The sequence below is a fragment of the Ictalurus furcatus genome, chromosome 21 (genome assembly GCF_023375685.1).
Source record: "Ictalurus furcatus strain D&B chromosome 21, Billie_1.0, whole genome shotgun sequence".
NCBI classification, from domain to species: domain Eukaryota; kingdom Metazoa; phylum Chordata; class Actinopteri; order Siluriformes; family Ictaluridae; genus Ictalurus; species Ictalurus furcatus.
In genome coordinates, this window is record NC_071275.1 from 21460103 (window position 1) to 21476021 (window position 15919).

General features: G+C 46.2%; 2 protein-coding genes across 3 annotated transcripts; both read left to right on the plus strand.

Annotated features, from left to right (window-relative positions):
- Window positions 1-71: 71 nt before the first annotated feature.
- Window positions 72-1765, plus strand: med20 (mediator complex subunit 20). Its single transcript, XM_053652578.1, has 4 exons — window positions 72-180; window positions 325-470; window positions 707-960; window positions 1067-1765. The coding sequence occupies exons 1-4, from the start codon at window positions 167-169 to the stop codon at window positions 1289-1291; spliced, it is 639 nt and encodes a 212-aa protein (XP_053508553.1). The 5' UTR covers window positions 72-166; the 3' UTR covers window positions 1292-1765.
- A 543-nt stretch (window positions 1766-2308) lies between these two features.
- On the plus strand, window positions 2309-10680 carry usp49 (ubiquitin specific peptidase 49). Of its 2 annotated transcripts, none has more exons than XM_053652574.1 (8): window positions 2309-2974; window positions 3565-3654; window positions 3762-4800; window positions 4949-5266; window positions 6643-6844; window positions 8537-8645; window positions 8875-9065; window positions 9396-10680. In XM_053652574.1, the coding sequence occupies exons 3-8, from the start codon at window positions 3829-3831 to the stop codon at window positions 9497-9499; spliced, it is 1896 nt and encodes a 631-aa protein (XP_053508549.1). In that variant the 5' UTR covers window positions 2309-2974; window positions 3565-3654; window positions 3762-3828; the 3' UTR covers window positions 9500-10680. The 2 variants fall into 2 exon arrangements, with proteins under 2 accessions (XP_053508549.1, XP_053508547.1); XM_053652572.1 differs by having other exon boundaries at window positions 2309-2574.
- Window positions 10681-15919: the final 5239 nt, after the last annotated feature.

Genomic DNA, 15919 nt, shown 5'->3' on the forward strand with positions numbered 1-15919 from the left:
CACATAAATATTCACAAAACCGTTCCCTTTTATTTACCTTTCGCGTTAGTTGTGTTGAGTAAACCGGAAGCAGTTGTAGGACCCGGAAGTAAATGTACGCAGCAGCTTCTTTTTTTTTGCGCCAGCGAGAAATATTTTGAATACATTTTCAAAGTTGTTTTATAAAATGGGAGTTACATGGTGAGAATAATCTTTTAGGTATCAATTTTTTTACTTCTTTTTTTGCATTTGTTTGAAAGTCTCTGCATTAAAGATTTGCGGTTATATGGACAGTGTTTACGTGATGATGGTCCTTGTGTGTGTGTATGTGTGTATATATATCAGTGTGTGTCAGGTGCCGGTGGTGGAGGGGAAGAGTGTCCAGCAGACGGTGGAGCAGCTGCATAAGAGACTGGAGCAGCTCGGGGCAGTGAAACAGGGCAGCTTCTTTGTGGATTGTGAGACCTATCATGCTACAACAAACACTGGAGGTAAAACATCACACACACACACACTAACTGCACTACACACAATGGAAAATCACCTACTAAATCATCACATCAGCATTGTGATCAGTGGGGGTGGGGCTTATGCAAGAGTGGCAACAGATTAGCCCCGCCCACTTTACACTGTACAAGGGTGGTTACTTTGATTCTTTGAATCACAATGATTCAGGCTTTTTTAATGAGGATTGTGACTTAAGTGTGTGTGTGTGTGTGTGTATCAGCTCAGCCCTCTAAGCTCCTGTACGTGATGCATAACTCGGAGACACCTCTCAGTTGTCTGGCTCTGTTTGATGGCGGCCCCACGCTGGCGGCAGACGCTAACTTCGACGTGCTCATGGTGAAGCTGAAGAGCCACTTCCAGAACGCTAAGGGACACAAGGTGGAGAGCCGCGGCGCCCGCTATCGCTATGCCGACTTCCTGATTAAGGTCGGCACGGTAACAATGAGCTCCAGCGCTCGGGGGATCTCAGTGGAGGTCAGAAATCTCTCACACACACACACACACACACACACACAGATACACAAACAAACAGGGAACTGTTAATGTAATTTACACACAGTGTGTGTGTGTGTGTGTTCAGGTGGAGTACTCCGCTTGTGTGGTTCCTGGTGACTGTTGGAACCTGATGAAGGAGTTCATGCAGAGTTTTCTTGGCTCCAGCGTTCCTGACCTGCCCTCTGTGTTCAGCAGTAAGGCCGAGGGTCTGTTCGCTCCGGCCGACTGCATGGACACTATGAACCAGTACCTCGAGCTCTTCAGCAAAATCCGCAAACAGCAGGTGCTGCCGGGGAGCGGAGTGCGCTGAGAGCTACACACACACACACACACACACACACACACACACACACACACACACACACACACACATACGCATGCACAAAGAAACATAGTCCAGGCTGGAAAGAAGAAACCACACACACAAGTCTTCCAGCTCTGGACCAGGACAAGAGCTGTAAAACTTCACAACTCACACTTCCAGTGTCTCAGCTGTGTTTTCTAACAGACATTGTGACTGAACTTTGATGGGGTTTTCTTTTGTAAAGAAAACGTCAATTTTTAAAAAATAAAGAATTGAGTTGATTTGTCCTGTGGCATTAATATCGTTATTTATTAAGTAAGCAATAAAAAACGATGGAGCCCTTATGCATGCTGACACAAAGCGCGGTTACTGCCACCATCCCAAAGCCGACTCTTTTCTTATAACATCACGTCATCCTTTTAATGTTGTGAAACAAGTGAGTTCCTGTTCTCGCTAATGTTACAGCAGTTCTAAACAGTCGTTCCCTCACCAGCCCTCTCTTTATTCTCTCTCTTTTCAAGTCAATGATAAAAAACGCAGCTTGTTACGCAGGTTAGCGAGAAACCACAGAGAAGCGTAAACTCCTCTGTCCTGAAATCTTCTTCAGAAGTTCCAGCTTTACCTCTGATCGTTACACAACACTGACACTGGAGACTCCTTCCATACACGTTACATAAACACATTTCTCCTTACAGAAAATGTGAACGAACTGTTACTATAGAAACGATAACGTTTTAGAACGAGAGCATGTGTAACTGTTAATGTTATTACTATTTTATATGAATGTATTATTCTGTATGCAGGGTGGATTCAGGTTTAAGTCTTCATTTGTATTCACTTTCCCTCTGAAGTAGTTTATAAACCCTGCTCAGCTTCCATCAAGTGATTTTCATAATAAACATAAGTTTCTGATGAGAACCTCCGCGTTCTGTTCACCGGACACGCTCAGAAGCTCGTCTTTGCCCCGCCTCTGCGTCTTGACGTCACTGACGTCTGTCTGGTGTGATTGGCGTGTCGAACAGCCAATAAGAATCCCCGTTTATCAGGCTCACGACCAATCAGAAACGAGGCGACTGAAAACGGAATCCCAAATGGCTCCCCATTGGATGTATAGTGCACTATGTACAGTGTGGAGCGCCGTTACCGGTTTTAAACGATGTAGTGCACTGTGTAGGGAGCAGGAAACCGTTTGGGACACAGTCTCTGATTCTGTCCGGGTCCGGGTTCGGTTGAACCCAAAAAAAACAAAAAAAAAATCCGTGACAGGTCGCGTGCGGAAGATGATGACGGTAAATAAAAAGCCGCATACAGACACAGAAATGAGTGAAAATATTCCACACGGAGAGTTTTGTAAAGAATTCTCTCTCAGATGTTGAGGGTTTAGCTGCAGGAACATGGCGATGCTCTAAACTTTACATTTTTCTTCTCGCTCTTGGTTTATATAGCGGATCCCGGACTTTAATCCGAGCTCGAGCTCCCGGTGTGGTGGTTTTTTTTTTGTTTTGTTTGTTTGTTTGTGTAAAGATTCTAAAACAAAAGTTGATTTTTCAACTAAATAATTTTTCTCGCCGGTGATGAATAAACCCCGGAGCCGTGTGTCCGGTTTGCTGTCGCAGTAACTCTGTACACTGAAGTTTTTGTGACTGGTTATTCTTTAGGCTTGGTCTAAAGAGCGCTCTTTGTTCTGAGGTAAGTACTGAGGATGCTAGGCTAGCTCACTAGCTTAGCTTAGTTAGCGTTAGCATTAGCGTACCGGCACCCGGCTAGCGCCACTTCTCTTTCTCATAAAAAAAAAAAAAAGATTTGTCTCCTCACGGTAAATGAAAAATAATAATGTGTTGTTGTTGTACTGAGACAATCTGAGGTACTTTTAAAGACAGTTAGCGGTGATGGAACGGCACGAGCGCTTACAAATTCCCGAGTTTTGGTCAGAGAGCGATGAAGTGAAATATCGCGATATTTCAGTTGCTCACGATCATTGCATGAGAATTGAGTTTAAGGCTTTTTCCCCGACTGCACCGTGGCAGTACCGGACCGGAAGCTCCTGTTTTTCTGGTGATGGCTTTACGCTGTGTTCTCTCACTTCATGTCTGTGTGTTCGTGCTTCAGTGATGGAGATGAACATCAGCTCCAGCCTCAACACCACACAGTTTACTTTCTCAGCCTCAGATTAACTCTCTGACCTCCCGGACGAGGACCGGACCCTCGACACTGCTCGCTGGTTGTTCTGTGATGTCACAGTGTTGAACCAACCTGACCGCTTGTTTACGTTTCTCCAGGGCAGCGTGACGCGAGGTCGATGCTGATGAGGAGGTCTTTGCTTTGAGCCTGAGCGTGTGCTCCATCGGCCCTTTGAGTCCACGTTCATGGTACGTCTCACGGCTCCATGCCCTCTGTGGATAGCAGGAATATCCGTGTTCTGGTATTTTTGCATTATAATAAATTGTACACGTGTGCGTGTGTGTTCCCCCCTCAGCTCCGGTCCCGTCATGCCGCAGTGCTGTGGCTCCTGACTCTTGAGGGCTGATGAGTGTTTGGGCGCGATGGAGCGCTGCAAGCATGTGGTCCGTCTCCGTTTGGGACAAGACCACTCCATCCTGAACCCTCAGAAATGGCGCTGTGTGGACTGCGACACCACAGAGTCCGTGTGGGCGTGTCTGAAATGCTCGCACGTGGCCTGCGGTCGCTACATCGACGAGCACTCGCTGCAGCACTACCGCGAGACCCAGCACCCGCTCGCCATGGAGGTGCGAGAGCTGGACGTGTTCTGCTTTGCGTGCGGTGACTACGTCCTGAACGACAACGCCGAGGGCGACCTGAAGCTCCTGCGGGGGGCGTTGTCCACCGTGCGGGACGCCGGTCGCCGTTCTATGCGTTCCGCGTCGTCGTCGCCGCACTCGGTGAGCGGCGAGGGGGCGGGGCTTGTACCGGTTGCACTAAGGCACCGGCGGCGTGTGCTGCTCGCAACTGCTTTCCGGCGCTGGAGGATGCGGCAGCAAGAGGAGCAGAAAAAACTGGAACAGGAGAAGGAGGAGCTTCGGCGGCAACGTAAAGAAATGAAGAAGAGGATCGTGGGAGACGACGGCAACGCACCGCCGAGGAAAAGCGCACGCCTCCTGACGCAGGCGCCGCGGCCACTCGTCGCGTTGATCCCAAGAAAATTCAGAGACCCTCCCGAAAAAGCGCCACTTCCCGGCAAGAATTCCAGAAAGGCGCTCCGTACTGTGAAATCGGGTGTGGCCGGAAGGCGGGCCACCTCGTCTTTTCTGTTAGCGCGACGCAGGCGGTTAGCGCCGGGCGTCACAGGACTGCGTAACTTGGGCAACACGTGCTACATGAACTCTATCCTACAGGTGCTGAGCCACTTGCGTAAGTTCAGGGAGTGTTTCCTGGCACTGGATCTGTGTGAGACGGAGCAGCTGCTCCTCGCCAAAACGCAAGGCATGATGGGAGGAGGAGGAGAGAAACCGGTGCAGCCCAAAGACCCCCGCGCATCATCTTTATCGGGCCAGCAGGTCGCACTTTTTTATTTATTATTAACCTTATATATTAACTGTAAATATTTAGATTTATTTACGGCATGATGTGAGATACCGGCCACCATATTGAAGATCAGCATATTGAATAAACTGCGTTGTGGTTGTGTTGTGATTGTGGTTGCAGGTGTCTCTGTGCCAGGAGCTGCACACTCTGTTCAGGGTGATGTGGTCGGGCCGCTGGACGCTCGTGTCTCCGTTTGCCATGCTGCACTCGGTGTGGAACGTCATCCCGGCGTTCCGTGGCTGCGACCAGCAGGACGCGCAGGAGTTCCTGTGTGAGCTGCTGGATAAGGTGCAGCAGGAGCTTGAGGCAGACGGCGGCTACGGCGCCAAACGCCAACACACACGCACGCGAATTGTCATCCCCATCACACAGAGGAAACTCTCCAAACAGGTGCTCAAAGTCCTCAACACCATCTTCCACGGCCAGCTGCTCAGCCAGGTCAGTCCTACACACACACACACACACACACATACACACGCTGGAGTAATGAATTTAAATAACACTCTGGCTACGCAGGTTACACAGGTGGACATGTCGTAATTACGCTACTGCAGAACATTTAAAGATATTTCATTAAAATAAAACCCACTCTGATTTAATTCAAACACTACAGTGAGAGTCCTTTACATTTTACTTTTACCTGCATGCAGTCTTTATACTGATATTTTAGTTCGTCTGGAGTATGAAGACCATACGTTACGGTACAGTCCAGGTGTGTTGACGTTTAAGTAAATATATAACCAGAGCGATGGTTCTGTACACCTGGGGTCTGTACCACAACGCTAGTTGAACACACTCAGGGTTACAGGATTAGTTCCGAGTTAACTAGACCAAACCAGTCCAGTCAGGCGTTACTGGTACCATGACAACTTTCTCTGTCAACTCAGGCTTTGATGTTTAAGCTATGCTTACTCCACGAGCGCGCACACGTACACGCGTGACGTCGACACCGAACAGCCAATAGCGTTGTACACGGGGAAAAGCAGGTGTGCATACTTCCGGTTGAAAAGCAAGGAATGATTACGTGGAGATGTGAGAAATTTAAACCCACTCTCACCGTAAACATCAGTGCCGTCTCGGCCGCCAAAGCTCGGGATCTTTACTGATTACTCTTACAGGCTCGCAGTGAGAATAAACCGATCCAGAACGTATAATCACATCATATTTCATGTCAAGTGTTAATTAAATATTTAAAAAATAAATATAGACGTGTGAAAATATATTAGGACAGGATTAACACCACCGCATGCAAATATGTACCACTCGCAAAGAACCGCAAAGCAGCAGGTAGAGTCTGCGCTACAGGAAGAGCTTCGGCGTGTCCGATTTTTAACGTGTGGCTCGAGAAGCGGACGAAGATGCGATTTCCCTCTGTGGAAAATCCAGATCTCTTCATACGAGTATCCTCTTGGAAGTTGAATTAGTTGCGTCAGTTATATGCCACTATGCTCACAGCTGATTGGTTTGAGTTCTCTTACCCAGAACATGACCTGCCCCGGGGCAGGTGAGCCCTGGAGCATAAGTTACTATGGCGATGAAACACCGGTAAATGCAGAGCCGCTTTCATGGTACCTAAAACCCGGGGTCAGCACAAACTACCCCGAAACTTACCTGTCCAGCCATCGAAACGGGCTTCATGGTACAGGCCCCGGATTCCACACAGTGCATCATGGAGCTGATGATCTCCACGTCCTCGCTCTGCTCCTGATCTTCCAGCTCTCCTCCACAACCTCATACATATTACAACTGTCAGATTTTCTCTGTAGGTGACCTGTGTGTGTGTGTGTGTGTGTGTGTGTGTGTTTCCTGTCCAGGTGACGTGTCTGTCGTGTAAGCGTAAGTCGAACACGGTGGAGCCGTTCTGGGATTTATCTCTGGAGTTCCCCGAGCGTTATCACAGCGCGGCGAAGCTGAGCCAGACGTCCTCTCAGAGCTGCTCTCTCACCGAGATGCTGAGCAAGTTCACCGAGACCGAGGCTCTGGAGGGACGCATCTACAACTGTAACTACTGCAACAGTGAGAGCACACGCGCTATACACACGCTACACACACACACGCTACACACACACACACACACACACTACACACACATGCTACACACGCTACACACACACACACACACACGCTACACACACACGCCACACACACGCCACACACACGCACGCTACACACTGCATGGACTACACACGCTACACACACACGCTACACGGACACACACGCCACACGCACGCTACACACTGCATGGACTACACACGCTACACACACACACACGCTACACACACACACTACACACACACGCTACACACACACGCTACACACACACACACACACGCTACACACACGCCACACACACGCCACACACACGCACGCTACACACTGCATGGACTACACACGCTACACACACACGCTACACGGACACACACGCCACACGCACGCTACACACTGCATGGACTACACACGCTACACACACACACACGCTACACACACACACTACACACACACGCTACACACACACGCTACACACACACACACACACGCTACACACACGCCACACACACGCCACACACACGCACGCTACACACTGCATGGACTACACACGCTACACACACACGCTACACGGACACACACGCCACACGCACGCTACACACTGCATGGACTACACACGCTACACACACACACACGCTACACACACACACTACACACACACGCTACACACACACGCTACACACACACACACACACGCTACACACACGCCACACACACGCCACACACACGCACGCTACACACTGCATGGACTACACACGCTACACACACACACACGCTACACACACACACTACACACACACGCTACACACACACGCTACACACACACACACACGCTACACACACGCCACACACACGCCACACACACGCACGCTACACACTGCATGGACTACACACGCTACACACACACGCTACACGGACACACACGCCACACGCACGCTACACACTGCATGGACTACACACGCTACACACACACACACGCTACACACACACACTACACACACACGCCACACACACGCCACACACACGCCACACACACGCACGCTACACACTGCATGGACTACACACGCTACACACACACGCTACACGGACACACACGCCACACGCACGCTACACACTGCATGGACTACACACGCTACACACACACACACGCTACACACACACACACTACACACACACGCTACACACACACACACACACACGCTACACACACACGCCACACACACGCACGCTACACACTGCATGGACTACACACGCTACACACACACACGCTACACACACACGCTACACGGACACACACACGCTACACACACGCCACACGCACGCTACACACTGCATGGACTACACACGCTACACACACACGCTACACACACACTGCACGGACTACACACGCTACACACACACGCTACACGGACTATACACGCTACACACACACGCTACACGCACACTGCATGGACTACACACGCTACACACACACGCTATACGCACACTGCACGGACTATACACGCCACACATGCTATACGTACACTGCACGGACTATACACGTATGATTCCTTTAAAAGTGTACACAATGATTTGAACCCAAAAAACACAGTGGCTGTGTGAGCTTAGTTATTCATTATGTTTGGTATTTATTGTTATGGTGTGCGTGCGTGTGTGTGTCAGGAAAAAGACGCAAGTCATCCCACAAGCCGCTGGCTCTATCCGAGGCCTGTAAACAGCTGCTGATTTATCGTTTACCTCAGGTGCTGCGGCTTCACCTTAAACGCTTCCGGTAAGTTTTATTTATTTATTTATTTATTTATATACACATACACACACACACACGCGCGCGCACGTTCTATTTCTGTTCCTCCTTCACTGGGTAGATTATCTAATGTTCAATTCTAAATAATTCACAGGGTAAAAATAATTGAAATTATTTACACACGTTTATATGTAATCACCCTGTGTGTGTGTGTGTGTGTGTGTGTGTGTGTGTGTGTGTGTGTGTGTGTGTGTAGCTGGTCGGGCCGGAACCACAGGGAGAAGATCGGCGTTCACGTGGCGTTTGATCAGGTTCTGAACATGGAGCCATACTGCTGTTCTGACGCATCACAGGCCTTCACCTATGACCTCTCTGCTGTAGTGATGCATCATGGGAAAGGCTTCGGCTCAGGACACTACACTGCCTACTGCTACAACACGGAGGGGGGTGAGTGGGGCAATAATATACTCCCCCTGCACCGAACACTTTTTACTTGTCTTCACTCAAGTGCCCTAGTCTGAGGGAATAAACTTTATATAATGTAAAACTAATGGATCTGCGGTCACACAAGTCTATTAGTAAGTGATTAGCGCCCTCTAGTGACACACTGTGATAAATACCATCACAATATTCATCACTAGTTTCACACTAAGTGTGTGTTTATGAAGAGAATCATTATCTGTGATTATTCGGAATAAATAATATTTAAATTCTTGTGTGTGTGTGTGTGTGTGTGTGTGTGTGTGTGTGTGTGTGTGTGTGTGCGCGCGCGCATAGGCTTCTGGGTCCACTGTAACGACTCGGAGATGAACGTGTGTAGCGTGGAGGAGGTCTGCAGCACTCAGGCGTACATCCTGTTCTACACACAACGATCATCTTAAAGAGACTCAACAAATACACACCTGTGTGTATTACTGACCGAACAATCCAACCTGTGTGTGTGTGTGTGTGTGTGTGTGTGTGTGTGTGTGTGTGAGAGAGAGAGACAGACACATTCCTGTTCTAGTCAGCACACGTGTTTAGGTCAGGTCTGATTAGCCGTCTCGCGGCTCAGTTCTATTTTTCCACTGAGGTATTTTACAACAAAGACGAGGTTCATCACTCGCAGCACTTTTCCACCGACGTGGAGCCGGATCTAGAACCATTCCACGAGCAGCCGGTTCCGGGTGTTCACAGAAGGACGTGCGTCAACTTTTCCACCCATTATTAATAATTTGCAAACGGACATGTATTCCCTGGGCGTTACTTGTGATACTAGTGATGTCATACACTCCCAGCATTCATCTGTTTTAAGCAGGACTGTGACGTAGCTGTAAGTTAGTGACGGAACACACCAGCAAAAAAAAAAGACAGCCCTAAAAGCCATTGGAGTGTTTATTACACAACCGGTTTATGTATTTAAATCTTATAACGAGTGCTTCAGCTGTCTGAGTTAGTCTTAGTTTGTTTGTATGATCCTTTGATGCCATGGCAACAGCAGGTTAGAGTAGCTAATTGATGTAATAAGGGCTGAGGAATGGTGTCTGTTTGGGACACGACCACTTCTGCTGATGCAACGGTTCGGCTCCACGTTTGTCGGAAAGTTAAGCATCAGCTCTGACCTCAAGTTCGTTTTAGATCTCAGAGATTTTCTACACACTAAAACTGTTCACACACACACACACACACACACACACAGAGTGTGTACTCATCCAGGGCATTCAGGACTAGCGTCCTCACACTGGAGCTTCAGGAACACATCGACACGCCCCACACTGCCAGAGGGAGGAGCTCAGGGCGAATGGAGGGAGAGACGGAGAGAGGGACGAGTGCAGACGGAGAGATGCTCGAGCTCCCCCTGCGCTGTGCAGCACTGAGACGTCCGTCTGGAAGATTCCATCATCAAACTTCTCACACACTCCAATCAGGAATTGCTCAGCTTTGTGATACAGTTCTTCTTTTCTACTGTGGTTTCTAACGTGTGTAGTGAACTGTGTGTGCTGGGGGGCGGGGCTACCTGCACCTGGGAATCTTAGGGGAGGGGCACCTGAGACTCCAAATGGGATTAGGGTGAAGGGGAGGGGGGTGGTCTTTGGGGTGAGGGGGGATTGTTTACTTTAGTCAATTACTGACCAGAACAATCTGATGACCATGAATGTCTTTCTTGTGTGCGTGTGAGAGAGAGAGAGAGAGAGAGAGACTGTGTGTGTGTGTGTGTGTGTGTGTGTGTGTGTAGGACTGCAGGGGTTTTACAGTGACCTCTGACCTCATGACATTTTGTTCTGTATTGTGGAGCACCAGTTATCAACTTTATTGATCTGGGTTTGGCCTGATAGCGATTAAAGTTATTACAACAATCTCCTGAGTGGTTACCGAGTTTCTAAAACCAAACACACACACACACACACACGGCCCTAAGGCTGCTAACACAGGCTAGCAAGATGGCTAATCAGGAAACAGGTTGTGTTCTCCTGACTGAGAAAATGTGACTGAACATTTGTTATAATCTAGCATTACTTTATAAATGAATAAACTGTCATGTAGAACATTAACCTCCTTGCAGTGGTGTAGATGTGGGTCAGTGTGTCGTTAAGTCCCAACGTTAAAGAGTTTAGATTTCGGTGCCATCCTCAAAATCATTTCATCTTTCTTACTAACTAATCTGCACTCTTCATTCGTGTGAAATTTCAGTGAGTTTGCCCTGTTTCTGTTCACAGCATGTGTCCTTCAGAATATATTTACATAGTCAGACATTATGGGAAAATTCATATTCCATCATAGCATCAATGACATGATGGCAAAAGTCAGGGCTCTGTGCAGGACACACGAGTTGTTGTTCCACCTTCCTCCAACCTTCACACACCATGTCGTCATGGAGCTCGCACTTCCTGTGTGTCATGCTGGAGCAGGTCTGGGCCTCTTAGTTCTCAGGGAAGCTGTAAAACTACAGTGAACAGAGACCTACACACCTGTGTGCTTCAGAGTTTGTGGAAACAGTTTTGGGGAAGAAGCACATATGGGTGTGAAGGTCAGGGGTGCACATACTTTTGGCCGTCCATTTTAAGAGATCTTATAGGATTGTAAAGCTGAAGACATGAATGAATTAGCTTTCTATAATACTGTTGTTTACGTTTAACTCTCATGAGCTAAGAACTCTTATCACATGACTCGCTTTACTTCCGAGGCTACGATACATCATCAGAATACGAAGTGTTGTAATGAATTTAGTTTTAGACAGTGTGTTACTGAAATGTAACCTGACATTTACAAACCCTGGGGTTGGGAAACACTATGACCCACACAAAGCTTAATCCCTGACTTTAATCTGACGTGTGAGAGAATGTTCTAGATTACAACACACACACGCACACAACACTGTAAATACGTCATCAGTCAATTAAACACTAATACGAGCTCATGAACACACTCAGTGAGACAACAACACTGACACGGTGAGTGTTATAAAGAGTGTGTCAGGGTGTCTTACCGTCAGTTTCCCTTCTGCTCCTGTAACAGGATGATGTCATAAAATCCAGAGGTTTAACAGAGTCACACTGCCAGGAGACAGGTGTGTCAGGTGTGTCAGGTGTCTCATCTATATGTGACATTCGTAATAGAGTCATACATATTAACCGTCCTACCCTTTCAGACTGTTCTTCTTATTTCTTCTTGTTTTCTAAAAGTTTTTAATTAGACATTAATGAAGTAGAACCCAATCCAGGTGCCGTTGTGAAATGATGCACTGCTGTATATAATATCTAAACATTAAAATATTAATATTCATCATAATAATGTCCTCAATATCCTGATTACATCATAGAACTTTAAATTAATATAAGCAGCATTAATCTACGTTTTGGAAAAAAACACAATCCAGCAATTTAACTTTATCTCTTATTCATATTTAAATACTGAACAATCTCATTTGTCAATCAATCAGTCAAAAAAAAAAAAAAAAACAACTTACAGTTATTTTAAAATGTGATAAAATATCATGAGCTGTAATTAATTAAATTACAACCACGAGATTCACTTCTATACGCTGCCATCCAGTGGCCAGAAACCGCCATTACAGGTGAGAAGAAGAAGAACGAGAAGAAGAAGAAGAAGAAGAAGTAGCAGCCCCATTGTTATTGTAACGTGTAAAACGACATTTCGTTTGCCAAAAATCCTAGAGCAGTTTTAAACAGTAATGTAACTGTGCAGATTCAAGTGTCATTGCACTGATTTACTGATTTATTTCATTCTGAATTACATTGTTGTAAGGCGCTATCCAACCCCAACCCTAACCCCAACCCCAACCCTAACCTCAACCCTAACCCCAACCCTAACCCTAACCTCAACCCTAAGCCTAACTCCAACCCTAACCCTAACCTCAACCCTAACCCAGTATCTCAAATCCCTTCATGGTTACTGGGAAACTGGCCTGTAGTCATTCCAGCATTGCACTGCTGACTTCTTGGGCACAGGGACGATGGTGCTGGATTTGAGGTGGGTGGGGGCAATAGCTTGCTGCAATGAGAGGTGAAATATGTTGGTAACTACATCTTCCAACTGCTTTGGTGATATGAGTTTTGCGCAGGGTGGACCTCACCTGGTGGTTGTATGTTCTCAGGTGGCATAGCATGGGTGGAAGCTTCGCCTGTTGCTTGTTAAAGAACTGGTTCAGCACATCAGGGAAAGAAGTGTCCGTGTTGGAATGTTGGTGTTGGTGTTTTTGCAGTCTATAAGCGCTGTAAGCGCTCTCCACGTGCAGAGGGATTTGTTGTATTTTGAAGTGCTCCTCTATGCACGGCTCGTATACACACCTGGCCTCCTTTATTCCCTGTTTTAGCTTTCCTCTGGCGTCTCTGTAGGCTTGTGCATCACCAGATTTAAAAAGTAGCATCTCGTGCCTTCAGAAGACTCTGTACTTGACTATTCAGCCATGGATTCTGGTTGAGGAACACTTTAACACTCACTGTTTCTGTGCACTGAAGCGGTGTACGCTTCTAATTCTGCTTCCTGTGTGAAGAGCAACCGCTCCGTACCTGTACAGTCTTTACAGACGTTTTTGCTTTGCAGACTAGTGGTCTGTAATCTGGAGTCAGAAATACAGACGTGTGGTCAGAGAGTCCTAGGTGTGAGGATTTATAGCCTTCTGGAATGTTGGTGTTTATCAAGATGGTCCAAGATGTTGCTGTCTCTCGTAGGGAAGTGAACTTACATGTGGAATTTAGCTAGGAGTCACAGCACTCATACAGACTACACATTAACAAATAGACATATTTATTAACTGAATATGTTTATTAACATATACAACATATTCAGTGTGGAGAGGTTTGCTAGGTTTGGGGTAAAAATGCACCCAAGCTGGTTGGGAGATAAAGTCAGTTGTGCAATATAAACATGGTGCTAAAAGAAAAACACCTTATCACACAGGTTTGTAAAGGTGTTTATTAAGATAATACAGTGCAGTATTGGGTGGAATTCTGCAAACAGGGTATAAATATGAAAAGTGAGTGAACATGCTGATGGTGAAGTGTGACTGTACAATACTGTGGTTAGAAAACAGCCATGATGGACAGTGTTATTGATCAGAGCTCTGAGGAACCGAGAGTTCTCCCGGTCCGTTCCTGTAGCAGTGCTCTCAGTAAAGCGAAAGACAAATACAATCTGGTTTGGCTCTTTTGTAATCGATGGACACAAATATAAACTTTATAAAACAGTTGACGTGATGCTGGAAGAACTCGGTGGCAGCATCATCATTGTGGTGGATGTAAACGTGAATGAAAACGTAAACATTCAGGAAAACACATGACTGCCATCACTGTGGAGTCAAAAGTCTCGGCTTTCTGCTGATTCCAATATTACATTATTATCTGTACTCTAAATATTAGCCAAGATATTGCATGTAATGTAGTGGTGTGATCAAAACTGTTACTAGCCTACTAGAAAATGCAGTCCTCAAGCAAAAGCTAGCTAAAAACCGAGGCTAACAATTTTGCGACAAAAGAGAAAAATATAAAGACACAGTGAGAGTTGAACGACACAGAACTATCCGGAACATCAACATTTACCTCAGATGTGTTGGCAAATTACACTTAGAATCAACTGCTAACGCAATTAAACAAGTTTTGCTTAAACATTGCAACACAAGTCAACAACACAACAAAAAAACAACACTGTGCCATTTTTATTCAAACATATGGAATGATTAGAAGTGGTTAATTTATGCTAGTGTGATGTCCTGCCAGCTGGTTAAGTGGATATCTTGCTAGCAAACATGGCTACTGGGTTTAATTACAGAATACAATCGTTTCCTTAGCACTAGTTTGCTTGCTAACACATTTTGTAGTCGTATAGCTGCTGCTGGAGAGGTAGCGCTAAAGTGCAGGGTTAATGATCGACACATTGCGTGGCCCGCTAGCTTCTACAGCTAACACTGCATTCTGTTTAGCTGCTTCATGGCCATATTTACTGTCTGTATGTCACCACAATATCGACACAGTATGAAAGCCGAGACTTTATCAGAACACAAAGAGGCAAAACGCAGAAAACGTCAAGTGTTTAACCTTAAATCTGTCCTCGCCACTTCACACACAGATAACAGACAAAGTACTGACATGTCTCCTCTCATGCAACAACATTCAATCCTGTTGAAAGGTGAAAAAATATATAGACGCCCTTTCTGTGTGTCCATCATCCTTTCTTCTCTTTCAGAAGGTCAGATGAAAGAGTGTAAAGCTAATTTGTCTCAGGTACTGTATGGTCTCTAACACACCTGCCGTATTTCCTGGACTATAAGTTGCATTCATTTATTTTACATCATGGTGGTACTCGGTCTAAACAGTGTTTCAGCGCCCCCTAGTGTTAGTGTTGCTGTAGCTCAGCACTGCATGGATAAACAGTCATAATAAGTACACGCCATGGAAATTGATGGCTTTTTTGACATATTTGGACGAGTGAACATTTGATCCTCTTTGAAACGGTGCCTATTAATGAAGTTGATGTAGTTGAACAAACCCACAAGAAAAATTAGCTTTTTAAATAATTTATTCAACAGAAATGTCAATAGATGTGATATTCTTCTGTGAAAAAAAGTAAGTACACCTAACCTTAGAAGCTAGTATTGCCTTTAGCAGAAATAACTTCTTGTAGGCATTTTGTATAATTGTCCACCAGGCCTGCTGGAATTTCTGAACACTCTTCCATGCAATATTCTTTCAGCTGTAAGATGTTTGAGGGTTTTCTTGCATGTTCTGCCCGTTTCACATCCGCCCACAACATCTCAATGGGATTCAAATCCGGGCTTTGACTCAGCCGTTCCGTAACCCTCCATT

Bases quoted from the DNA above. Each gene is read 5' to 3' on its own strand.
- med20 (XM_053652578.1), top strand. The intron at 471-706 runs GTAAAACATCAC...TGTGTGTATCAG, and splicing joins TGCTACAACAAACACTGGAG to CTCAGCCCTCTAAGCTCCTG. The intron at 961-1,066 runs GTCAGAAATCTC...GTGTGTGTTCAG, and splicing joins CTCGGGGGATCTCAGTGGAG to GTGGAGTACTCCGCTTGTGT.
- usp49 (XM_053652574.1), top strand. From the start codon at position 3,829: ATGGAGCGCTGCAAGCATGTGGTCCGTCTCCGTTTGGGACAAGACCAC. The intron at 4,801-4,948 runs GTCGCACTTTTT...TTGTGGTTGCAG, and splicing joins CATCTTTATCGGGCCAGCAG to GTGTCTCTGTGCCAGGAGCT. The intron at 6,845-8,536 runs GTGAGAGCACAC...TGTGTGTGTCAG, and splicing joins CAACTGTAACTACTGCAACA to GAAAAAGACGCAAGTCATCC.